At 37.5% G+C, this 27,122-nt stretch overlaps 1 protein-coding gene across 3 annotated transcripts in view; it reads left to right on the top strand.

The window, feature by feature from the left end:
* The window catches only part of TENM1 (teneurin transmembrane protein 1), a 794,660-nt gene that overhangs the window by 215,375 nt on the left and 552,163 nt on the right, over positions 1–27,122 (top strand). For all 3 annotated transcript variants that reach the window (XM_025431163.3, XM_049107241.1, XM_049107240.1), the window contains one exon: positions 12,052–12,332. In XM_025431163.3, coding sequence (XP_025286948.2) covers positions 12,116–12,332 — 217 coding nt within the window. In that variant the 5' untranslated portion in view covers positions 12,052–12,115. The remainder of the gene's footprint in view (positions 1–12,051; positions 12,333–27,122) is intronic.

Genomic DNA, 27,122 nt, shown 5'->3' with positions numbered 1-27,122 from the left:
CTCTGGTGGCAACCCAATTGTAATTACATTGTATTACTCCCTGTAGGTAAGTATGGAAATTTAGATATCAGAAGAGGGAATCACAAAGGTGAAAATTGCGTTTTAATCTGTGCTCTGTTCTTGTTGAGTTATTTGTCGGTAAGGGGGCTGAGGAAGTCTAGTTAAATTTCTTGCTTGTCCCGATCACACATGACCCAGCAATACCAAGTCAATTCTAGCTCTCTCTTCTGGAGTGTCTAGTAAATGCCAAATGTGTTAGGCAGCGGACTTGTGTTGCACACTAACACCTTATAAGTAAAAGGACTAGAATCTGTGACCCTTGTAGAGCAAAGAGATTAAGAGTATAGACTCAAGCTGGAGTTTTTGGTTTTGACTTCTAGCTCTGCTAGCTGTGTGATCTGAGCAAAATTAGTTACCCTTTTTCTGCCTGTTTCTTTTTCTGCAAAATAAGGAAAACATATCCTGTTATGAAATTTTTGAGAATTAAAAGGAATCATGGATATAAAATGCTTTAAAAAGTGTCTCTATCTTTTTTCTAGTCCTTTTACTCTGATAATCATCATCATCATCATCATCATCATCATTATTTAAGCAAGTTGACAACTTAAACTTCTAGGGCATTTCCTCTGATACTTTTATTTATTTATTTTTATTTTTATATAAGAAATAGTGAAAGAGATTATAAGGGAAAGGAGGGGAATTGAGTGGGAAAAATTAGAGAGGGAGACAAACCATGAGAGACTCCTAACTCTGGGAAATGAACAAAGGGTTGTGGAAGGGGAGGTGGGTGGAGAGTTGGGGTAACTGGGTGATGGGCACTGAGGGGGGCACTTGATGGGATGAGCACTGGGTGTTGTACTATCTTTTGGCAAATCGAGCTTCAATAAAAACAAATGAAAAAAAATTAAAATATATATATATTTTTAAAGATTTTATTTATTTGTCAGCGAGAGTGAGGGAAAGCACAAGCCAGGGGAGCAGCAGGCAGAGGAGTGGCAGACTCCCCTCTGAGCAAGGAGCCTGACGTAGGACTCAATCCCAGAACTCCAGGATCATGACCTGAACTGAAGGCAGCCACTTAACCAACTGAGCCACCCAGACATCCTTGGTACTTGTTTTTTGAAACTGCCAATCATATTATTTTCATGGGCTACCATAACGTCCCTGTGAGATTCATAGGATTAATGATATTAGGTGTTTTCCCACTTTATAGTAAGAAAATGGTGTCATACTACTGTCATAAAGCTGGGTTTAGAAGCTATATTTCAAGGCTCCTTCTAATATCACCTGCTGTCCTTGGCGTCCTGTACCCTTATCCACAGTTTCACTTTCTGCAGTTTCAGTTACCCATGGTGAACCAAGGTTTGGAAGCAGATGATCCTCCTGACATATCTCAGAAGGTCAATAGTAGCTTAACACTGTCACAAGGCCTAGGTCATTCGCTTTACTTCATCTCATCTTGTAGGCATTTTATCATCTTACATCTTTATAGAAAGGGTGAGTACTCTACAATAAGATATTTTGAGAGAGAGACCACATTCCCAAAACTTTTATTATATTATTATAATTGTTCTACTTTATTATTAGTTATTGTTGTTAGTGTCTCACTGTGTCTAACTTAGACTTTAAATTAAACTCTATCATAGGTTTATATGCAGAGGAAAAAAGTTTGTATAGGGTTTAGTATGATCCCTGGTTTCAGGCATCCATGTGGGATCTTGAAACATACGCTCTGGCAGATAAGGTGGTACTAATGTAGTTAGCATTTTGTTAGAGGAACAGAATACTTGGTGCAAACCCCCACAATCATTATTACCCCCTGCATTCACCTCTATAATTAAATTACTAAAGGGTCTATATCTTTGTAGCATATGTAATGTTAATTTGATTAGCTCCACTTCTATCTAATATTTAACATAATTGAAAGGTTCAAGTTAGTAAGCAGTGAAAATGCTTCTGCTTCCAATTGTTAAACATGAAACGAGAGAGTTATGGAAAATGTACAAGTTTCACTGAACTAATGCGGAATATGGATGTTAATAGAGAGCTACGATTAATAATTGCTATCTGCAAGCTATGGAGGAAAGTGATATCGCTGGTTGTTCAATACCATATTTAAGCCTATTACTTCTCAGGATACTGTATTAAATTTGATGCTACATTTTAGATAAGTATGTTAATGCTAAAATTACCACAAAACTTACAAAATCCCAATGGATTTCATTGTAAGGAAAATGAATTGAATATGATTGTTTACTTGGTAAAATCAGCTATTGTTCTTCTCTAAAGAGTAAAAAAAAAGCTTTTATACATTGAGTTACCTTCAATTTTCTTGAAGATTGTTCCCATATTAAGTGTTTAGCTGATTTACATAATCCACCACAAAGGATATTGAAAAGTTATAAGCGAAAGATAATTTGAAATTACTTTAGGAAGCTGTTGGAGTTCCACAAGAGATGGTGTGGTGGAGGTAGATGTTACTGCAATTCAGACGTAGATAGAGATGTGCTTAGTAGTAATACAATTAAAAAAGAAATCTCTGCCTTAATTGAAAATAGCTGCTAGAGATTATGGGCCCTCATTTGGCCTGCGCTAAGCTGTTGCCATTTATCTATTGCAATACCCAACGGGGGCACCTGAGTGGCTCAGTCTTTTAAGCATCTCTTGACTTCAGCTCAGTTTATGATCTCAGGGTTGTGAGACCAAGTCCTGATCTGTGCTGATCACAGGCTCTGTGCTGGGCATGGAGTCTAATTAAAATTCTCTCTCTCCTCCTCCTCATTCCTCCCCCACCCCCAAACAAAAGCCAAAACAAAACAAAATAACCCAAAATACTCAGCTGATCTTCAAAATCACGGTATGTATAGCTCTACTCCCCCAGACCTTTTTCCACACTCATGTGTGTTTATGTGTGTGTGGTGTATTGGAAAGGTATGGAATCCAGATTCCATAAGCAGAATAGAGAATACTAAGTGAGAGAAAATATTGCAAATAATTGATCTAGGGTTCTGGATGTTGATTTTTCTTTTAAAAATATTTTCCAGGTTAGAGTGTCTTTGCAGAATCTGGTGACAGCACCAATTTTTCCATTCCTAATTCTCTCTCTCCACTTGTCTCAAGTGATCTAGCATCAGTGTCCATAAAAATGTCCAAAAATAATGAGAAAAAATAAAGATACAAGCAGCCAGAAAAAACAGCATCTATGGAAAGAGATGTGAGATTAATTAATCATCACTCTTTAGTTATGGAATTAAGAGGCTTCCATTTTTCTCTTTCAAAATGGCCTAATGAGCCTGCCTGCCAAGGCACCGTGAGGACATCCACTGCAGCTGTTCTCACAACTGAGTCAAATCAGTTTTGGAGGAATATTTTTCTAGGAGGGACCTTTCAACCTTCCATTGTAGGATTTTAAAAATGCTAATAGAACAGTTAGCTTAAACAAGCACATGTGAACCAATGCAGTAAACAGAATTTCATTTGAACTCTTGAATGTTATCTTTTTGATATAATAGGATATGTACGTAGCACAAAAGCAGTCTACTTTGAAAGTTATCATTTCCTGGATAAAGAAGCCCTGTATGCAGTACAGAAAATTCAGCCTAGGGATCCCTGGGTGGTGCAGCGGTTTAGCGCCTGCCTTTGGCCCAGGGCGTGATCCTGGAGACCCGGGATCGAATCCCACGTCAGGCTCCCGGTGCATGGGGCCTGCTTCTCCCTCTGCCTATGTCTCTGCCTCTCTCTCTCTCTCTCACTGTGTGCCTATCATAAATAAAAAAATAAATAAATAAATAAATAAGAAAATTCAGCCTATCTCCTGAAAAATGATGATTTATTTCTCTTTTTATTTACTAATGATACTTATTATTTACTTATTTATTTTTTATTTACTATTTACTAATGAGTCTGTCCATGAGACAGACACCAAAATAACTGGCCAATTCCATGACAAAATGAAACTACTGCTTTAGACTTTATGTACCTATCTGGGTTCTCATCACACACAAATTGATGGGTTTTTAATATATATATATGTATATATAATATATAGATATTAGAATTTAGTCAAACTATAGTGATTTTGTGAATAACCAAATGAAGTCAGTCAAACAGCTGCTGAGTGATTAGATATTAAATTGTTTTCAGAAAACCTCTTGGTTTACCAAGTTTATTGTATTTTTCTGAAACAACTGCTTTATGTCCAGCCAGTGATCATGCTTTCCTTTTAGTATAAAGTTCAGTCATCTAAAAAGGACCAAAAAGAGGAGCAAACAGCAAACTATGAAAGATAGTTTTAGCATATGTTATGGATAAAGGGTTAATTTATTTGTTATATGCTACTAATATAATTATATATATATAAAAAAAAACAGATTCAGGTCCCCAGTCGATAAATGCACAAAAGCATAAGTAGTTCACAAGACAGGAAATAGACCTAGCAAACGCATGCAAAAAAAAAAAAAATTACTCAGCCTCACTAATAATCCAGGAAATTCAAACTACAAGAAGATACCTTTAATTTACTTATTTCAAATAGACATTAAAAAATAATACTCAAGGTTGGCAAGGGTACAATGAGAGGAGAGGGTTCCCACACATTGCTAATGGCAGTGTAAATCATTACAATCCCCCAAAGCCACAAATATGTTCAAACCTTTTGGCTTATTAATTCAGCTTCTTGGAATTTACCCTAAGGAAATAATAAAAAATATTGAAGATGTGCATGTTATCTTCAAATGACTCCAGTTAGAATACTTATAAATAGGGAGAGAAAATGTAAATACCCAACAATAGGGGAATGAGTATGCAAATTATGGTACATCCACTCTACACTGCTAATAAAAATGATGGTTACAGAAATTTTGTAGAAAAATGCAGAAATATTAGACTGAAGAAAGCAACATGAAAAAATGTATTTGCATATTATGACTGGAAGGAAATGGACCAGAATGACAGCAGTCACTCTTAGAAGCTGGTAGGATAAATGAGGCAGATTTCTCTCTCAGTGTTAGAAAGATTCAAGTGATTATCCTGCTTTTACAGCTTTGTTTCTTCCCCGCAACAATTCACTATTTAAGCATTTCCTTAAGAAAAAACAAAGAAAAGTAGGAAAGGAATCAGCCAAAACTTCACATTCCATTTAAGGGCTTCCTAATCCAGGGTTTCCTTTTCTTTTCTTTTTATTTAATTGAAATGTAGCTGACAATACAGTATTATGTTAGTTTCAGGTGTACAATATAGTGATTCAAGATTTATATACATATGCAGTGTTTACCATGTTAAATCTAGTTACCATTTACCATCTGTCACCATACAAAGTTATTACAATATTATTGACTATATCCCCTATGCTGTACTTTATATTACCATGACATATTTATTTTCTAACTGGAAGTTTGTATCTATTAATCCCTTTTACTTATTTTGTCTATCCTCCCACCCCCTTTCCCTCTGGCAACTACCAGTTCTCTGTATTTGTGAGTCTGTTCCTGTTTTATTTTGTCCAGTCTTCTCTTTCGTTTTATAGATACCACTTATAAATGAAATCATGGTATTTGTCCTTTTTGTCTGACTTATTTCAATTAGTATAATACCCTCTATCTAGTTCCATCCATGTTGTCATGAATGACAAGATTTTATTCTTTGTATGGCTAAGTAATATCCCCCACCACGTGTGTGTGTGTTTGTGTGTGTGTGTGTGTGTGTGTGTGTGTGTGTACACCACATCTCTATTCATTCATCTATTGATGACTTAGGTTGCTTCCATGTCTTCGCCATTGTAGATAATGCTGCAATAAACAGTGGAACATATATATTTTTGAATTAGTGTTTTTGTTTTCTTTGGGTAAGTACTCAGAAGCAGGATTGCTGGATCATATTGTATTTCTGTTTTTAATTTTTTGAGGAACCACCTTACTGTTTTCTACAGTGGCTGTACCAATTTACATTCTCCCCAACAATGCATGTGCTCCCCTTTCTCCACATCCTCACCAACCTCTGTTACTAGTCTAGTGTTTTGTGAATAAGTTAATCTGCATTAATGAAAAAGGTCATTATTGAAGAGAAATTAATAATAATCCCAGGGAGTACTATCCCCCTTTGCTAGCTATTCTGTTAGGTACTAGGTGGCCTCATTTCCTCTGTCTGCCGTGTTCTGAAGAAGCCTGTTCTCCTTGAGCAATGTCCAATGTACTGTTTATTTTTTTCTGGAGTAGAGTATGTCTTTTGGTGAAGGCTCCAACCCATAAATAGTTGCTATGAGTAGGACAGTCTTGTTTTCCATTTTGAGAGGTTGTATACATGATTAATAATAAGAAATGGAAAGGAAATAACAGGATAGAGGAATAGGGAGGGAGGTTATCCCCAGTGCATAAATATATATACATATCAATGGATTCGAAAGTAATATTTTAGTTAAACTACCCCATAATAGATAGGAATGTGTGTGAAGGGTTGGGAAGAGGGAGAGGAAAGGAACAGAAGAGAGAGGGATGGGGGACTGATAAATAATGTAGACTTTGAATAAGCCTACCATTTTTCTACCTTTTTAAACTTTTTATTTAAAATTCTAGTTAGTTAGCATAGAGTATGATATTAGTTTTGGGTATACTATATAATGATTCAACAATTCCATACGTCACTCAGTGCTCATCACAACAAATGCATTCTTTAATCCCCATGCCTATTTCTCCCATTTCCCCACCCATCCTCCTCTGGTAACCATCAGTTTGTTCTCTATACCTAAGAATCTGTTTCTTGGGGCTCCTGGGTGGCTCAGTCAGTTAAGTGTCTGCCTTTGGCTCAAGTCATGATCTCAGGGTTCTGGGGTCAGGCACCCTGCTCAGCAGGGAGTCTGCTTCTCCCTCTCCCTCTGCCCTTCTCCCTGCTCCTTCTCTTTCTCTCTCTCTCTCTCTCAAATAAATAAATAAAATCTTTAAAAAAGAATCTTTCTTAAAAAAAAATTTTAAAAAATAAAAAAGAATCTTTCTTGATTTGCCTCTCCCTCTCTTCCTTTGCTCATTTGTTTTGTTTTTTTAGATTCTATATAGGAGTGAGATCATATATGGACTTTGTCTTTCTCTGACTGATTTCACTTAGCATAAACCTACCATTTTTTGACCAATCGAAGCTTCCCTTCAGTTTCATAGACAATCATGAGATTTTAGAGCTAGAAGAGCTCTTTGAGAAAATGTAATCTCCTTATTACATTTAGAAAAACTAGAGGCCTTAAGAGAGAGGAGGTGATATACCTTAGGCCACCGTGCCAAGTGTCTTCTGAATGACAATGTGGAATAGTGATTATGAGTGTGGCCTTTGGAGCAGATTGTATGAAGTGAAATATTGGCTCTACCATTTACTAGCTATGTGACCTTGGTCTAGTCACTTAACTGCTCTGTTCTTTGATTTTCTTTATCTATAAAATGTACCCACTTCATCAGATGCATTATGAGTTAAAGGAGTTAATGTGTGAAAAGCACTTAGAACAGTATCTAGTGGCCTTGCATGAGACCTACCACCTGAGTTAGCTGCTACTTGCTGTTATGGTGCTTATTCTGCTATTCTAAGGCCAGTGATTTTCATATACCAAGTTGTCTATAGCTTTATGGTGACTGAAGAAATCAACATATACCTCCATGGGTCTTTTCCAAAGTCACCTTGGAGGTTATCTTAGTAGAAAGCAAAAAGTGGAACACACAAAGGGAAACCATAGGTGGTGACATTTGAATTTATACTATGTGAAATATCTGAATATATCTTCTACAGTAGAGAAGATAATTGATTTTGTTTTTCACTGTTTCACAATACATGCAGCATGTATTTTACCTACACAGTTCCTTTTTTAACATTTATCATTATCAAAATAACAGAGAAATAAGAGAAACTGCTGTGAATAGTATTATATGTACATTTGGTTTTTCTGTGAGTTGACAGGGAGATCGCCATGTCTAAATAACATTTGCTTATCACTGGACCTCCAGGATGCCATGTTGGGCACTGAATGAAGAAGTCAGTAAAGCAAATTATGAGCCTGTCCTTTACCGCAGAGTATTTGTAACAGCATCTTTTCAGAATTATTGTGTTTTTAAACTTTGTTAGCTTTAAAGTATTAATCTTTCTCTTAATGTTTTCCTATTCTTTTTTAATTTTCAAAAAATGAACCATTTGTGAGTGAAGCCAAGCTCTGCCTTACAGGACTTTGGTAAATATCACAATTATATATTTTCATAGTTCTAGGCACACAGAGTTGTGTACTTCCATATCATGTGCCTAAAGAGAGGTGGAATGTATTTTCTGCTGTGTCCACTGACACAAATATTAAGTCAAGAAGTTGTGGTTGAGGGTCAGGGAGCAGGGAAGGATTATTTTCTCTTGGTTTATACCAATTTGTGGTTTAAAGTAAAATTGCTTCCAAGAACCCTCAATAACCTTGAATAGATGTGACATTACTGGTTGATTCATAGCTATGAATAGCTGTGATTAGAACTTCAAGAATGGTTCAAAATGGCTATAGGAATATTCCTTTCTCCCCTCTCTCTCTTTTTACCTCCCTCCCCCCAGAAGTTTTCATGTTACAAGTAAACATACTGAGGGAAAAGAGAATATCTGCATTTCCATACATAAAAATAAGAGTGATTTTAACATCATAAATCATAGTTGCCAGAACACAACATTAGGCATTAGAAGTGAGATGTTTTTCATTTTTAAATTTAACTTGTTAGGTTTGAATGGTGTTAAGATAAGTGTAAATTCATAACCAACTGAGATTTAAGAAGGAATGCTATTTTGACCGTACCTCTGCTATGTTAATCCCAATCATAGTGAACCAAACTTGATTAAAAGGGCAAGTGAGAAATGAGAGAGAAAATAAAATGTGTTTTTCTATATTATAACAGAAAACATTTTACTAAATTATTTTTAATTATAAGGCCCTTGATTGATATTTTTGCATCATCAATGTCCTTATGTGGAAAATAGCTCTCCACCCCTACTTGGTAAACTTTCATTCTTTAATGAACAAAACCTGTATATGTTGGCTGAAATGAAATTAGGTGATATTTATTGATGCCTCCTTTTCTGGGTGGAAGTCTAGTTCTCTATTGCAAAGATGCATTTCTGGAAGTCTACTGTTGATATGTTTCTCACCTTGCACTATTTGTAGCAGTCAGGGTCTAAAATCCAGCCAACTGTCCACCTAATGAGGCACATCCAATGGGAACCTAAGGAGAAAGAGATTAAAATTGGCCTTATCACATAATGCTGAATGTAATTTCAGTGGTTGTGATGATGGTGTTGTGATAAACAAATAAGCTGAATCAAATACAGGCTTTCCCAATATCCTCATCCTTGGTGCTTAAACATTACTTTGTCTTTCTTTATGAGGCCTTTCATTCTGTTTGGTAGTAGAGTTGTTTATCACTTGCATTAGACTGTAAATTCCTTGGAGACTATGGCCTATTCATTTCCACATTCTCTGTAGCCCCTCTTGTGAATGCTGGGCAACAATATATTCAACTCATTCAGCAACTATTGATCACAAGTCTACTACATGCCTGACATTGTGCTTGTTTGGGGGATATAACAATGAACAGAAAAGATAAAAATACTTCATGGAGCTTAAATTTTAGTGGAGAGAGACAGATGACAGGGAGTAAACAAATAAGCAAAATATATAGTATGTCATTTGGTATTAAGTGCTACAAAAGACAGGAAGGAGGATGAGAAGTGACCTTTTTTTGGTGGTTTACAATGGGAGGTTGCCAAAGTCCTGAGGTGGAAACATACCTGTGAGTTTTAGAAACCGTGAAAAGGCTGGTGCACCTAAAGTGCATGAGATGGGTGGAAATATTGGGGGATGAGATTAGAGAGGTTAGGGTAGGGAGAGGTGAACCTCGTAGGGGCCTTGTGGTCATTGTAAGGATTTTGGCTTTTATTTTGAAGGAAATGAGACACTATTGCTGTTTCCGAGCAAAGGAGAGACATGACATGACTTAGATTTTAAAAGCCTCATTGGGCTGTAGTGTGGGGAATGTGCTATAAAGAGAGCAGTGGCAGAAGCAACATGACAGACTATTCCAATGATCCAGGTGAGAGATGATGGCTTGAACCAATGAAGTGGGAGTGGGGAAGTGGAGAAGTGTCACTGGATTCTGGATATATTTCAAAGGTAGCATCAACAGAATTTACTGGTGGGTTACATGTGGGATGTGAAAGACAGGAATTGATGTGTGTGGCCTGAGCAAATGGAAGAATGAAACCACCATTTACCAAAATGGGGAAGACTGTGAGAGGAGCAGGTTGGAAGTTGTGAGAATCAAAAAAAAAAAAAAAAAAAAAAAAAAAAAAAAAAAGGAAGTTGTGAGAATCAGGACATCAGTTTTGAACATATTAAGTTTGAGATACCTTTTAGATATCCAGGTAGAGTTATTCAGTGGGCAGGTGGATATTCACATCTGTGACTCAAGGAGAGATTATGCTGGAGCTATAAATTGGAGAGTGACTAGACAATATGTTTCATGAGATGGCATGAGATTAGATTGTTGCCAAATCATCGGTGTATATTCACTTACAATACTTGACTTGCTTTCTCTCCAAGTATGCTCATCTCTGATATTAAGTCATACCAAACTGGCTGTCTCTATAGACCATTTATGGGATTTGTATTAGGTGTTAAATAGTTTCTCCTATGTTTGTGCCTAGAGTAGTGCTAAGTGATATGGGGGCTGTAAAGAAGCCTAAGACTCAGATTCTGCCTTTAAGGACCTTAACATTCAGTTAGGGAAGTAATGCTTCGATTCATGAAACTTTGTTCATAGCACAAAGGATTAGGTACCATTGAATACATATCAGTCAATCCATAAGCTTTATTGAGTGATTTCTCTATTTTGTACATTTACTCTATATACACTAGGAATTCCAAAAAGTGAGATACTGCACATGATTTAGATGCACTATCTAAATATCGATAGATTCCTTTGAAAATACACATGACAAAGAGCTTAAGAAAAATAAAGGGATCCATTTCACTGCAAAATAAAATCATGAAGTTATTTGGGTTCAAACTAGAGTTTTCAAGATTGTACAGAAGGACCAAGTTGCAAAGCTGCAGCATTTGATGAAAATAATGATAAAATAATGTAAGGAGTGAAAACAAGTACACTTCTACCAGGCTTTAAGCTTTTCAGAGGAGTTTGACATCTCAAATGGCATTTGATGTTCTCAAACCTCTCTCTGCTAAGTAAGGCAGATGATGCCTCTACTTGCCCTAAGAGCCTTAGTGACTTCTAGCTCAGCATTCTGTCGGGGGGAGGGAGGGTTCTTACAGCGATTTATCATGAAGTTTTAAAATTTCTATTTCTAAACCCGATTTCAATCCTGCTGTTCATATACCAGGGTACTCACCAGAAGTGGTGTTTACATCCTCTCACTACAATGAAGATCAAAAATTGACCGCCACCTAACTCATTAAAAATTCTCTGCAAGCCTGAGGCTCAAAAGCCACAGTATGGACACAGAGCTCAGTCCCCCTCAAGGACACTTTATTTCATGAACCTCCCTCCCTCAGAATTCTGCCCTTCTTCAAAACTCCTTTCTTAACTGCAACATGAAACCAGAGGCAAGACTGTTTTTTTCTGAATGCAGTCCTCTTACCAGTTTTCATTTCAAATGTGGGATGTGCTAGGTTAGTCTTTGTACTCCTGGCCACTTGCAAATCTTAGAATGTTTTTTAATCCAGCCACTGCCATTATCATTAAGAACACGCAGGCACCTTAGAAAACGTTTATTTGCATTCCAGTGCAAATAGTTTTGAAGACTGCCTCTCTTCTACATCGAGTATTTTCTGATGCTTCAAACTCCAGTTTAATCCTAAATGCTTGCCGATGTGTGCATGTAACACAGAGTGTTATTATCACCCCAGGCTAGCTTCATGTCATCTAGTTTGTCTTTTGCTTCACTCCTTTGATAGTATTATCAGAACCAATTGTGAATCTGCCAGATGCATTTTCTTTCCAAAGGACAAATCTAAGAAGGCTTGTGTTTTTCCCTCTCTTCCAGGACCACTTACATTAAAGGAGTTCCTCTTCCTTCATTTCATGAAATTGAGCTTGTTTAATCAGACATGGAGCAAACAGACTGCAAACCCTACCAGCCTCTCTCAAAAGTCAAGCATGAAATGGATCTAGCTTATACCAGTTCTTCTGATGAAAGTGAGGATGGCCACAAACCCAGACAGTCCTACAACTCCAGGGAAACTCTGCATGAGTATAACCAGGAGCTAAGGATGAATTACAACAGTCAGAGTAGGAAGAGGAAAGAAGTGGAGAAATCTACTCAAGGTATGTTTTCACTGGTTTTTTAGAACTAATATTCTTTCTCAGGAGGGAATGCTTGTGTGCGTAAACTTATGTTTCAAAAACAAATTTGCTGATGTTAACTGGTTAATAATGCACAGCTGCTTACATACGCTTAGTGAATCTGTTCATATGCCAGTCCAAGCTGAGGTTGTAGGTTACATGTGCTTTTTACGGATTATGCATGAATTTAGATGCAACAATCCTCTTATCAGAGCATTCAAAATTTGTCTAATCCTACAAATAGCCATTTACAGACTGAAGATAAATAATTTATAGTAAGATGAAAAGTAAACAGCTAAGTGCTTTTCAAGCCATTGCCTATATGGGACGAAAGTCTCAAATAAATATTTGGCTTCTAAAAGAGCTTTAGAAAGGTTAGTGGAGACCACCAAACAAAAGTCCAGAAAGTCTGTCATCAGAATGTGGACACTTTGTGCAACACAATCATAAGGGAAAGTGAGAATTTATTTGAACCCTTCCTACCATGGTCATAACGTAGAGCAGATCTTTTGGACAGCCTTGGATTGATAAGACAGTTATTAATAAATAGAAAATACATAGAAATATGATTGCCTTATTTCTTTTTAATAGGTAGTTAAGCAGTGGTGTATACTCTTTTTTAACTACACAGAAGAAGAGACACTGACTAGTACAGGTTAATATATTTTTTAAAGAATATGTCAATGCTGAAATGAAAAAAAAATAGATTTGATTATCTAGATCAGTGGTTCTCAACTTACAGACCCCAAAACAGCAGCAGCAGCATCACCCATAGGACTTGCTAGCGATGCAAATTCTCAGGCTCTGGCCCAGACCTATTAGAAACCCTGAGGTGGGACCCAGCAATCTGTGGTTTAACAAGCCCTCCAGTGAATTCTGATGCCAACTCAAGTTTGAGGACCACTGCTCCACCCTTTGAAATCTCTTTTACTCAGAGAGCTGCAAAAATCACATCTAATTGGGTGACTTCCAAATATTTATCATCAGCTCTATCATTTTTCCCCAACTCTAACCCTGCATTTTCAGTTACCTACCAGATATTTTTGAATGAATGGACATTCCCATTGGCAGCTCTAAATCGATATATCTAAAATGGCAGCAGTTGTCTTAACATCTCCAATCCCAGTCCTTTTCTTTCCATCACAGCATTTGTTAGTGATACTCCCATTCTCCCCAGCCATCCGTGTATACTTTCCAGACCTAATCAGTTGCTTCTTCTGGAAAATTTAACCTCTGCTTGTCTCAAATCCATCTTCTTCCTTCCATTAGCATAATCACCACTCTGATTTTCTCTTACCTCAACTGTTTTTGTTTCCTAACTGATCTCCTTGGACCTCACCTCATCCGACTTCAGTCCTTTTGCCGTCTTGTCACCTTTCCCTTGGAATGACCTTCTCCCATCTCCAATTAACCATATTCAACCATCTTCAAGGCCAAGTCTTCCAGCATTTTGCCACAGAGCCTTTGGTGCACTGTCAGCCCCTTTGTATCCATTTCTGATTTTCATTATTTTTGTATATACTTTTCTATATTGCACACTCAATAAAGGTGGGGATCATGATTTATTTACTGATCTCTATTTTTCCATGATACTTTGCATATAATCTGTGCTTTATACATTTTAACTTAAGGAATCAGTTGCTATCAACCAAAACATAAGTATTTACCATGCATTGAAAACTGCTTTTTAAATACTGACATTGACACAGGTTTTTGGTTTTTTTTTTTTTTTTAAGAGTAAGCCCATGCTGAGATGAAAAAAAATTGATTTGATTATCTAGATCAGTGGTTGTCAAAGTGTGGAGCCTAGATCAGCAACAACAACATCACCCATGAACTTGTTAGAAGTGCAAATTCACAGGCATTGCCCTAGACCATGTAAAATGCAGTTATTATAAATGGAAACTACTATATTGTAATTAGTATGAGTCTTACGTTAGAGAAATTTTAAGTTGAGCCAAAGACTTTATATATATTCATAAAAACATTTAAATAGACCTTAAATGTTTATGATACCAACTATATTACACATTTTTTAGCTCTTACCATAACTGGTAAAGTTTTGTATCTGTCTTTTCAAGTAATTCTTTTTAATCTTTCCTATTTTTTCTGCTAATGACTGTGTTAATTTGTTATAAAATAATTTTATTCTCCTGCCTAACTTTTTTTTAAGATTTTATTTATTTTTCATGAGATACATAGAGAGAGGCAGAGACACAGGCAGAGGGAGAGGCAGGCTCCATACAGTGAGCCTGTTGTGGGACTCGATCCCAGGTGTCCAGGACCAGGCCCTGGGCTGAAGTTAGCGTTAAAACCGCTGAGCCACCTGGACTGTCCCTCCTGCCTAATTTTTTTGGCTCTTTTATGCTTTAAGAAATGTATAGTTTCCATTAAAATATTTTTCTATAAGTTTGTCCTTACAGAATGTGAACTTACAAGTGTTAGTTGTAGGCTATGGGAATGAAGTGTAGAGTGCTTGACCTCATATGAGTTTAAATAAGAATACACTTCTAGTGACAGTTTGTTCTAAAAATATAAGCAATTTTGTACTGACTCAGTATAAACAGCCTAGCCAGCCTCAGATTTCATTTCTGCGTTGTGATCAAAATGAATTTTGGGAAGATGAAAGTTTGTCTTCTATGATGCCATCCCAGCTTTTTTAAGTGACCTATTAGTACTCAAGAAGCTTTTACTTAGCCCTCGTGATGTGTCAGGTCTTGGGTCAGTGCTAGGGATGGAGATGACTCCAATAGTTCCTGCTTATAGGAAATTCATAATGTGGTAGAGAAAAAAAATATCAAACAAATCATTGCAATTGGTAATAAGTACTTTTATAGATAAATAAAGTGGTATGGAAATATACAGGGAATTGAGGTCTATAGAAGGGTAATATTTGATTTAGGTCTTAAAATTTGAATACAATCTTTCTTGGAAAAGGACATTCAAAGAGGGTGGATTAGCAGGTGCAAAAGCATGAAGCTGTGAAAAGGCCTGGGATGGTGAAAATTTCAGTTGGCTAAGCGTAAGGTACATTGGAGCTGGATCACAATAAGTATTGCATGCCCAATTTAGGAGTTCTTTTTTTTTCCTTTATGCATTAAAAACCTCAGCTTTTAAGTGATGGAGAATTTCATGTTGAATATGATTTTTAGGATGAGATGTGTAGAAGAGAATTGTATAAGCAGCAGTATAGTAGATTGATTTCAGGTGGGAAAAATTGGATGCAGGGAGACAATCTATGAAACTACTGAATTAGCCCAGGCTAAGAATGGCAATGAAAGGTATAAACTCTGGCTGTATCATAAGACGAAAGAAGCATAGTGCCGAGATATCAATGTGGAGGAATTGATAGGAGTTGGTAATTGATTAGTTGTTGAGGTTGAAAGAGATAACAGAGCCAAGAACAGAGCCAAGGACTCAATTTCAAGTTTGGGACACTGGGAGGAAGATGATCCATTTACCAAGAGAAGGAAAATAAGAGGAAGAGTGGGTTTGGAAGGGAAGAAAATTAATCTCTTTCTAGACGTGCTACATGTAACATGCTTGGGTGGATTTTCCTATCCAGGTGGATTTTCCTATCAGGCAGTTGGAAATGGGTGTTTGGAGTTCAGAAACGATCTGGACTGTTGATATAAGTAGATTTGAGTTCATCAGGAGTAGGAGATGCCTAGGGATGGATGACATTATCCAGGGAAAATGTGTAGAGTGAGACTACAACAAGGCCAAGGACAAAAACCTGTTTCTGTCATCTGGGAACTTACATACACACGTTGTCAACCTATTTAAATTTTTAGCTAGCACTATCCTTTGGTGCACTGACTTATATACACTCAGGTATAAAGATCCAAGAGGTTAAAGTCCAGAAACTTGGGGTCTTATCTGTCACTGACTCGCTGATCTTTACAGATATCAAAGAGGGAAAATAAGTACCTCTTTGGGGTAGAAATTAATTATCCTGCATTAGACAAAACTGTGGACCCAATTATCATCTTTTTTAGTGAGGTCTGAAATCTACTTTGTTGTCTTATTCCATGTATTACTACCTATGAATAAAAGAAAATAGTAATATTTTTCACATATTTATATGAGTGGTAGCATTTTGCATTAACCTAGCTCAATTTGAGCCTGGCTCATTATTTATAAGGAATAAAATTCTCATAAAATTGTTGAGTTTTAAATCAGAAGGGAAGAGAGCAAATACAACTGGGCACCTGCTATAGTGGTAGACACTCTGCTAGATGCCCTTCAGGCTTACTAGCAGTGCAGACTTAAGCAAGTCACTTCAGCTCTGAGCCCGTTTTTCATCCTGCAGAATTGACTTTGTCATCATCATCATCATCAACGCCATAATCACAATGATAAAAATAAAAGTAATAATAAATCTTGAATAGTATCTACTCTGTTTTGGGAATCTGCTAGGCACTTTACATTTGCTCCTCAAATACCTTATGAAGTAGGAGTTTTCATTTCCAGTTTACAGATAAGGTAACTAAGACATGGAGAGAAATAACTGGTCAGTTTCCGCAGCTAAGAACTGGTAAGAGTAGGATCGGAAATCAAGTCTTAGGCTCTAAAGTCCTCATCCTCACTACACCACACTCCTCCCATACCTACCTCATGAGGTTATGATAAGTATTTATTGTGATCATAGGTGCTAAAATGTTTAGGAACTCAATAAATGTTAATTTCCCTTTATTTTCTTCCCTGACAACCTTGCCAGCCTCTTTTTGTTTCAGTGACCAAGGGTTTACAAAGAGGTTTAACAAGCCTTTTCATTCTGATTATTCTTAGAAAAGACCAGATGATGTGCCATCTAATTTATAATGAAATATTCCGAAGTTCGTTTGTTTGTTTCACTTCTTAGAGAAGCTATTGTGCCATCCAATTCAGGGCTTGTTTAGGGGGAAGTATTAATAAGAGGAAATGCTTGATCCCATCTGAAAATATCTTTATCTTCTTATTTTTATTTGCCAAGAAAGCAGCACCCTCTCCCCCAGAAACACATAGAGTACTGGATTCTAAAACTGATTTTTCTCATCTTCCAAAGGCTTTAAAATTAAGGGATGGACAATAATCTAATATCATTCACATTCTTTACTAACGGGATGGATGAGCCCTAGACAAACTTATTTTATATGATTTTTGGCAGGTCTAATAGCAGGGGTAAATTTCCTGGAGGCACAGAGGCTAGCAGTTTTTCCCAAGCAGCCTCACTTCCAAGGGAGGCATCAATTAACTACAAAAATCAGTGTAAGACAAATGAAAATATAAATATATGAATGTATGAACCAAAGATAATAATTTTAGTTATGAGAATTGCCCTAGAATTTTTATAAAAGATACAATTAGTTTTGAAAGTAGCCATTTTACCTATCAGTAATTATGAATATGAAGTCACCCATGCATGGAAAGGAGGTATGGTGAGGACCTATTACAAATCCCACAAAATCACAGACTCCTGAGATGCTACAGTTGACACATTTTCTCTCATGTCTTTTGACCAGGTCTTTTGTGGCTTCTCTTTTCTCCTAATGTGGTTTTTGTTTGGTTGGTTGTTTTCCTCTTCTGTATTACAACCTACACTGAAATCTCACATTATCGCCATCTGGTGGAAAAAATTTTAAACTGCCGATTTGTATCTACCAAGATTACATGGAAGCAAACCTTGTCATCCGTGGATCTGTCTACCTATCCATCCATCCATCCATCTGTCCATCTATTTTTTTCATTTACTCATTTATGCATCGTTCATTTAGTGTCAGCTATGTTCCAGCTACTTTGCTAGATGGATGAAGTTCATCTTGGAGCATAAACTATTGTTTGCTTAATATCTAAAAATTTTGATTTCTAGATGAAAATCTTAAGAGAAATGATCATCTCAGGCTCTGTATTTACATGGTTAAAGATCACAGATGGCGGGTATAATACAATGTAGCAGGGCCTATAAAATGAAATCTTTAACAGCATTTAATCACCTGTAATGAATTTAGTGCTGTGAGCATGTTGCACTTTTAGTTGTCACAAATTCTAGCATAACAATCTGTGACTGCCCAGAAAGAACATAGACTCTAAGAGAAAACTAAGTGATCTAGCAGGAACACCAGTTGGCTCATGTCTTTTAGTCAGTATCATTTGTTCATGAAAACTTATTCAATAAACATTTACTTACATAGTATCTAAAACTCTGATGGAATGACTGTGCCACTTCAGTCACTGCTCCCTCTAACCTTCCTCCTGGCAGATATCCCTGGTCAAATCATCTGAGGTGTTCTTTCTTGTTGTGCACGACTGCAGCCTCACATTCCGATCAACACAGCATTCCACCCAAGCATCGTCAATCAGTTGTCAACTGTAATTGAGATGAACCTTTTTGAGATGAAACCCACTTCCTGTCTATGCTCTGCTTATCTGTGCCAAGTTTTGTGTTAAACTCTGAAGATAAGTAGATGAATGAGAAACAGCTTTTGCTCTACAAGAATTCAGAGTGCAGTGGAAAGGCATATATAAACCAGCAACAGTGATACAACGTGACTGGTGTTATAATAGTGATATATGTAAAATGACTATGGGAGTCTGGAAGGTAGAATTATGTACTTGGCCTGAGGAATGATAGCAATGATTATAAGAGAAAAATCTAACACTTATTAAGCACCAGGCACCAAGTAAGGCACTTTAGATGGATTATGTTTTTCAGTCATTCTAGTAATGCTATGAGGTTCGGGTCATTATTATCCCCATTTGCAGATGAGTAAAGCGAGGAACAGAGATGCTAGGTAACTTGCCTAATATTACAGATGTAGTGAGTAATAGGAATGGGATTGGAACCCAGACAATCTGACATTAGAGCCCACTGCCATAACTACCGCACAGAGATAGCTCAGAATTCAGATCTTGAGTTCAAGGAAATGATGTCACTCTGTGTGTGTGTGTGTGTGTGTGTGTGTGTGTGTTGTCTGTGTGTGTTTGGAGTCATCAATAAATAGATGGTTTCTGAAGCAATGGAAGTAGAAGAGAGAATCCAGTGAGAATATGAACAGTTAGAAATAAAGAGAGCCAAATATGATACCCTGAGGAATAATTGAATTTAAAATAGTGAGCAGAAGAATAGATATGGTCTTAAGATGTCAGAGAAAGATCAAAAGGAGGGGGTATTTTTTAAAATTATTTATTTATTTATTTATTTTTTAATAAATTAATTTTTTTATCGGTGTTCAATTTACCAACATACAGAATAACACCCAGTGCTCATCCAGTCAAGTGTCCCCCTCAGTGCCCGTCACCCACTCACCCCCACCCCCTGCCCTCCTCCCCTTCCACCACCCCTAGTTTGTTTCCCAGAGTTAGGAGTCTTTATGTTCTGTCTCCCTTTCTGATATTTCCCACACATTTCTTCTCCCTTGCCTTATATTCCCTTTCACTATTATTTATATTCCCCAAATAAATGAGAACATACACTGTTTGTCCTTCTCCGACTGACTTACTTCACTCAGCATAATACCCTCCAGTTCCATCCACGTTGAAGCAAATGGTGGGTATTTGTCGTTTCTAATGGCTGAGGAATATAAAAGGAGGGGGTATTACACAAGCCAAGGGAGAGGACTTCCCAGCAGATGTGACTAATATTGTGATATACTTCAGAATCAACAAGTAGAATGAAAATGGACAAAAGACAGTAAAACAGGCAGTTTAGAAGGTCACTGCTGACTTTAGACCAGAGATTCTCTACCTTGATTGGCATTTAAATTACCTTATGAACCCCAGTGCTAAGACTGGTCCTTAGACCAATTAAACCAGAATTTCCACAGATGAGACCCAGGCATTTAAGAAAGTTCCTCAGGAGATTCCAGTGTGCATTCAGGACAGGAATTCACTTCCTTAGAGTAAACGATTTTGGTAATCTTAGAGAAAGATCCCAGATCATGAGGATGTGAGGAGAGAATGTAATTGAATGTAATGACTGGAATAAGGCTCTACTGAAGGATGTTTTAGGATCTCAGGTGGAGGAGAAGGTTTTGAAAGGGTTCAGTGCCTCCTCTGAGACAGGAAGTAAGTTCTGAACTGGAGTGGCAAGCTTTGAAGTTCATGTAATGATCTCAGTTTTCTTGGATAGAGTCAAGGTTATCTGCTACAAGTGTGGATCCAGTCAGGAGTTTCAGATGAGTAGCAACAGAGGTTTTTGACATATATATCTGGAGGTCAGGAGAGGTGGGACTGAATACGGAGATGTGAGGATATTAATGACAACAAATATTTTTGACCATTGTGTGTCAAGTATTCTGCTGAGTGGGCTCATTATTCAGTCTTTATCATAACTCTCTGATGCAGAGAGAATCATCATGACCCTTCATTTAGAGTTACGCAGCTTGGGTAAGTAGAGGTAAGATATAAATCCATGATTTTTTGGACTAAAGCCTGTATTCTTTCCACAACACTGTTAGGTGTGGTTCTAATCAATGATGTCTGCACTGTGCCATGAATATTCATTCTCATTTGGAGAAAATGTTTCCAAACAGTAATGAGTAGTGCCAAACTGAAGTAGGAAATTCTATATTTTGGGGGTGCCACCCTGTGATGGATTTAAGGGACATAGGACATATACCTGATGGTTGAAGTTTCTTCTAAGGAAAAGGGAATACCAGACTCTCCACTGTATTGTTACCAGGGATCTTTCTAAAACACAAATCCGATCACACCATTCTTCTGAATATCCTTTAGTGTCTCCCAGTGCTCAGAGTAATGGTTTTTCACAGCAAGGGGTACAGGAGGAGACACTACTAAATGCTTTAAGAATCTGATCAAAGCTCTGAATCTTCCGTTCAGAAGAAAATGCACATATATACAATATCTGCCATACATTTCAAGGGGCTCAGAAAGCCCTTGAAGTCCTTCTGCATCCATAGATCATGAGTTAGGATTCTCTGCTAAGGGAATTTCATCTTTGCTTAGTTAATGCAACTTAAATCTTCCAAGATTTAGCACTAAAAGAAGCTACGAGGAGAAGCTGTTGGGGGTGGGAGCCAGCCAAGTAGTAAACTCAGCCCCTGAATTTCACCTTCCCTTGGCATTATGTCACCTTGATTTACTACTAGCATCATTAACTAGAAAGGTTTCCACCCAGTGCTAAATCCACAGATGGTCTGGATTTTGTTTCTAACAAGCAAGGCAATCTTTCCTTATATCGGCATCCATACAACACACCCCTGTACACAAATGATATTTTTAAGTTGTGCCGATGTGTGCAGAAATATATATTGTACAGGTAAGTTAGAAATGTGATTTTGGAGAAGGGAAGGGAGCCAGATAGGTGGAAAAATGGAGGAAGGGTATTTGCAGTGGTGAGTATAGAGCTTGCACCTGCAAGCATCCTTCTGAATGTCATCATTTCTGTAAAACTCCCCCTTCCTTCTTTATCAGTTGGCTCCGAATATAGGTAGCCAGAGTCACATGCAATTCACCACTTCCTAAATACCAATTCATTATCAAATGGGTAATATTCACCTAGTAGAACTAAATGTGATAGAAAGAATTCTCTGTATAGATTCTTTTTTAAAATTTTTGTTTTGAAGATTTTATTTATTCATGAGAGGCACAGAGAGAGGGTCAGAGACATAGGCAGAGGGAGAAGCAGGCTCCCCGTGGAGAGCCTGAAGTGGGACTTGATCCCAGGATCATGACTTGAGCCAAAGGCAGATGCTCAACCACTGAGCCACCCGGGTATCCTTCTGTATAGATTCTTAAGCTAATTTTATGTAACAGCATGCACTTACCAGCAATTACATATATGTTCCATGAGTGCGGTTTTACCTTTGACCATCTCTCTGTTGTTGAACATTCTTTTTTTTTAAAGATTTTATTTATTCATTCATGAGAGACACAGAGAGAGAGAGGCAGAGACACAGGCAGAGGGAGAAGCAGGTTCCACGCAGGGAGCCCGATGCGGGACTCGATCCCGGGTCTCCAGGATCACGCCCTGGGCGGAAGGCAGGCGCTAAACCACTGAGTCACCCAGGGATCCCTGAACATTCTTTATCCAGGGACAGGCAGGAGAGTTTCTCAGTTCTTTTGCCTTGCTGCTTCTGAGGCAATGTGGCTTTTTTCTCTCGGTCTGAAAATACCCATTGCTTCTGCACATCCATTCCCTTTCTGCTGTCTGTCCCTGAGTCTACTTTGCCTAATACTATGCTTAACCCTCTAATGCTTCTTCTTACGTCTCTATTAAAGCCTCCTGCCGTAGCATGGAGAATGATAACGGTGTTCCCTTCTTAAACAACTCTTTACCCAGTCGAATTGTGTACTTTCCTTTGAGGATCTGCATAATTTCAGAAGGAAAGGACTGGCTCCCTGGCAAGGTGTCACATAGATGACTATGCCCTGGGAAACAGAGCAACTATCCTCTTTCAGGTACATAATTTGGTTCCTCTCTGTGAATTGCTTCAGCTGCAGGGCAGGATCAAAGGGAATGGATAGCCCTGGGATTGTGGCCACTGGGGACAAAAAAAAGCACTTTGTTCTTTTCCTTTTAACTCTTTACAGCCCATCTATCAAATGGTTAACACAAAGGCCAGACTAGGGTAAATCAGATAATTTGAATGGCAAACGAGAGAGGTAAGGTGGCTGATGCCCAGAGACTATTGAAGATCCAGTTCAATAGATGACAGGGAAACTGAGGCATCTTGGAGGGTTTCGGTTCAGAGAGTTGATTGAGACTATGTCCCCGGTACATGCGGAGTCTCTTTTATTACAAAGATTTGAGCAAGATTCAGAATTGGCATTTCAAGATGGAGCTTTTTATTCATGTGAACAGTCAAAAGCAGTTTTAAATATCTGCAGAGGCATGACGCTGAGGTATGCCAGCATGTCCTGTCAGGAAACCGTCCTGTCAGAAAACTGTTATTCTATTTTTTTGGTCATCTGTGAGGCAGAACTAGCTCCATATACAAATAAGTTCTATTTATTTTCAGCACTTTTCTTTCTCATTATAATTCTGAAAGGGTCTAGAGGTGACAGAAGATAAATCTTGAATCCCCTGGAACCTTGGAAATATTCTCATTTGAAGCCTTTATATGAAAAGCTGAGGATTCTGCTGTCCTGTCAGTATAAACCGAACCATATGCAGAGCTATTTTGGTGCCAGTCATTCCTGTAATACATGAAGTAGTTAATTTTATTACTCTTGAGTTTTTAACTGTTTGAGCAAACGACCCTTTGTGTCTTTTATGTCATGTAAGAAAGCAGTTAGGAATGAACTCAAAGGTAAGAAAAAATTAATCAGGACACGCCCAAACCTCTCATAGAATTTCAAGGTTTGAGTTAAGATTCATTTCTCTAGCTTCAGTGGAGACATTTACAAGGCTTCACTAGGAAAGTCCAATTATGTCTCCTCATTAATGGTCCAGAGTTTCACGAACACTTTTTAGAAAAAATTATCACATTGACATACAACCAGGCTAAATGCTAACATGTCTTAAGTTAATCAATAAATATGGTCCCAAATCACCTTCACTAATTGGAAAAAGAGTAATCTGTGGTTTTGAAAAATGGGAGAGTCACAAGAAATGCAGAGTTTTATTGTATGTTTTACAGGTCTGCATATACATGTTTATGTCACGTATATCGTGATGATCATCATTTATATATTATATATAATTTACCATTCTATGTTTATAGATATAACTTACAAAGAATTATATCTGACTTAAAGGAACAACAAGATAGATCAATATTTAATGGAATGGAATTGCTCTCTTTATTAATTGCATTTTCTTAAGCAAGACATACTTGTATATAATAATAGAGAAGCAAGACAGAGAAGAAGCTATATGGAGCAGCATCTGAAATTCATACGCAGGCACTTATGCCTCCCTTTCTGTAGCTTCTCACCCCAAATGCTCGAAGCCCCATGTATGCTCAGAAAGTGTTAGTGGCTGGCAAGCTACGTGTTTCTCAGTTGTTTCCCTTAGACTACCTCTTGCATAGATAGGAATAAAGCTGATTTCTGAAGCATCCTAGCTGTAACACCCAGCTAGGGGTACCGGTCAGCATGTTCTTTGCAGTCTGCACTATGATTGGCAGGGCCAGTGTGTCTGGTCAATGGATCATGGAACATATCTATCTGATCAATTTGACTTAAAAATATAGTTAGGCTGGCTGTGCCAACTTTCTTCCATCACACTTTTGGGATTAACATTAGAGCCTGGAACAATATTTGGCACATAATAAATGTTCAATGAATACTTATTGAACAAGTGAATTTATTACTTGTATAGCACTTAGCATTCTCTTCTGTTACATTAAATTTTTAAGAGGCTCAAATTTGAATAGTGGCCACCTTGATGGCTGTATATCCTTTTTACTTTGCAGAGAAAAGCATTTGATAGTTTTAGAGTATGATGTTTTGTCAAATGGTTTGTAGTCCTTGCCATACCATATAAAAAAACAAGCTTAGATAAAATGATTATGCAGTTGAAGTGTAAGTTCAAAACCTTTTGCAGTTAACAACAATCAGCCCAAAATTCATTGACAGAAAGCTCTCTAAAATGTATGAGTCCCCTTTTTTCCCATGCCTTAGTTTGTAGAGTTGAATTTAGATGTGGAATTGGTTTAAGATTTCATGTGTATGCACGAGGGTATTATTCTGATCAGTTACTTTCGCTTTGATTGTACTAGACTATAGATGTAGAAGCCATTGGGTAGGGGCCTCAATGCAGAAATAAGCATAGAGGTGGCTTTGTATTGTTGATATTAGTCTCATTCTTATCAGGACCAACTGCCAGTGGTGAGTGGAAAGGGAGGTACTCCAATTAAATGAGGCTCCCTATTATTTAGATTCTTACTAATTGTGGTTATGTTGTACTAAGATGATCTAAAATGTATATTTGCAAAGAATATATATTTGCAACCCTTATTGCACATATTTATATATTATGGGATTGAAATTTACATTTTAATATAAAGTTTGGAGCCCATGTCATTAGAATTCTACCTTCATAAGAACATTGTGGAGGCCTGTCCTCCTGGGATTTGCGATCTTACGTGATGTCCAGATTCAACAAGAGTGCCATCAGAAAGTTTCTTTTTCAACAAACTAAACCGACTCTCATAAATCATTCTCTTGGTAAAACACTTGAACTTTTACTAAAATAATGCTTAAAAAAATAGAACCTGTAAAAAGAACAAAATTAAGCAGTTTTTATTACTCAGGTTCTAAACCAAAGTTCAAAGCACTTAAAATTGAATCACAAGGTTGGCAAGGACCTTCAGAGTACATGCCTTCAGGCAGGACCACACTAAACCTACCCCTCCACAAATTATATCAAATCTGATTCTGTCCCAGACCTATCACCAGGCTTTGGTGAGAGTATGGTGTATTGATTTTTCCCTTGCTATGGTAGCATAGTGGTTCTAATGTTTCTTTCTATATACTTTTAAGTCTCACCAGAGACTCCGTAATCAATGTTTTCCAGAGGAATCATTCAATAAATATTTGTTAATCAATGATTTTGAAGGCATCAGGAAATCTCTACCTTTTTCTGATGTTTGACAGTGTTTACTGCTAAGTATATGTTACCCAAATTCTATAGGTAGCACTTTTAAGCCCCTTTCACCTTGTCCTGACTTTTTGGAGATTATGGACACCAGACACCATTAACCAGTAACTGGGCACTTTCATATAGTGTAGTATTTTGCACATAGTGGGCCACATTTAACAAATATTTATTAATCGAATTAAAAAGTTGAGTATCATTGGGGTACCTGGGTGGCACAGTCAGTTAAGTGTCCAACTCTTGGTTTCAGCTTAGGTTATGATCTCAGGGTTGTGAGATCAAGCCCTGAGTAGGGTTCTTCACTTAGTATTGGGTCTGCTTAAGACTCTGTCTTTCCCTCTGCCTCTCCCCTGCCCCTTCTCTCTCCTTCTCTAAAATAAATAAATAAATCTTAAAAATAACAGGTTGAGTATCATTGTTGTATTTGTTGATGAATTTTTCAGGGTAGTATAATAGAAAGAATACTGACCTGATAGCAATTGGAGTTGAAATTGCTCTTTTATTTAATAGCCTAACACAGTGTTATCACATAGTAAGTACTCAGTAAACATTTCCTGGAAGAAAGAATGAATTGAATTGGATGAATGAAATCTTGGACACTGGCCTCAAACATGACTGCCCTCTCGAGGCCACTGTTTCTCCGTCAGCCACTCTTTTGGTGCTACTCTGGCTATCCCACCCTCCACAAACCTCAGTCCCCACTGCAACACTAAAAACTCCTTACCCTCATGTCTAAAAACTCCTTACCCTCATGTCAAATCCCAACAAACCTCAATAAAACAAAAAACCTGCTCCTTTGTGGTGCAGCCACCCAGCCATGCCACTTTTCTAATCTTACAGGTATGGTCTTTCATTTCTTTCAGGTTTTGGACCCAATAAAACTCTACCGGTTGACTCCAAATATTGGTATATAAGCCCTTCCTTTGTACCAGCTTTCATTTGTAGTTGAAGCATTGTGTACAAACCTGCTTTTCCCTTCTCTTCTTCTGGATAAGTCCTTCTCAGCCTTTCAGTCTCCATCTAGACGCTGCCTGCTCTGGAAAGCCTTCCTCGATGCTGTGCAATCTTGACCTTGACTGGATGCCCTTTCTATGTTCTCCTACAGCACTCTGCACACACTCCTGCCATAGCACCAATCATCCTTAATTGTAATTGACAGCAGTCAGTTGTTTCTTTGTTTGTTTCTCCAACTAAACTGTAAATTTGTTGAGAGCATGGACTGTGTCGTG

The sequence above is a fragment of the Canis lupus genome, chromosome X, assembly GCF_003254725.2.
Source record: "Canis lupus dingo isolate Sandy chromosome X, ASM325472v2, whole genome shotgun sequence".
NCBI lineage: Eukaryota > Metazoa > Chordata > Mammalia > Carnivora > Canidae > Canis > Canis lupus.
The sequence above is the reverse complement of the archived record's forward strand: the minus strand, read 5'-3'. Positions and strand labels throughout refer to the sequence as shown.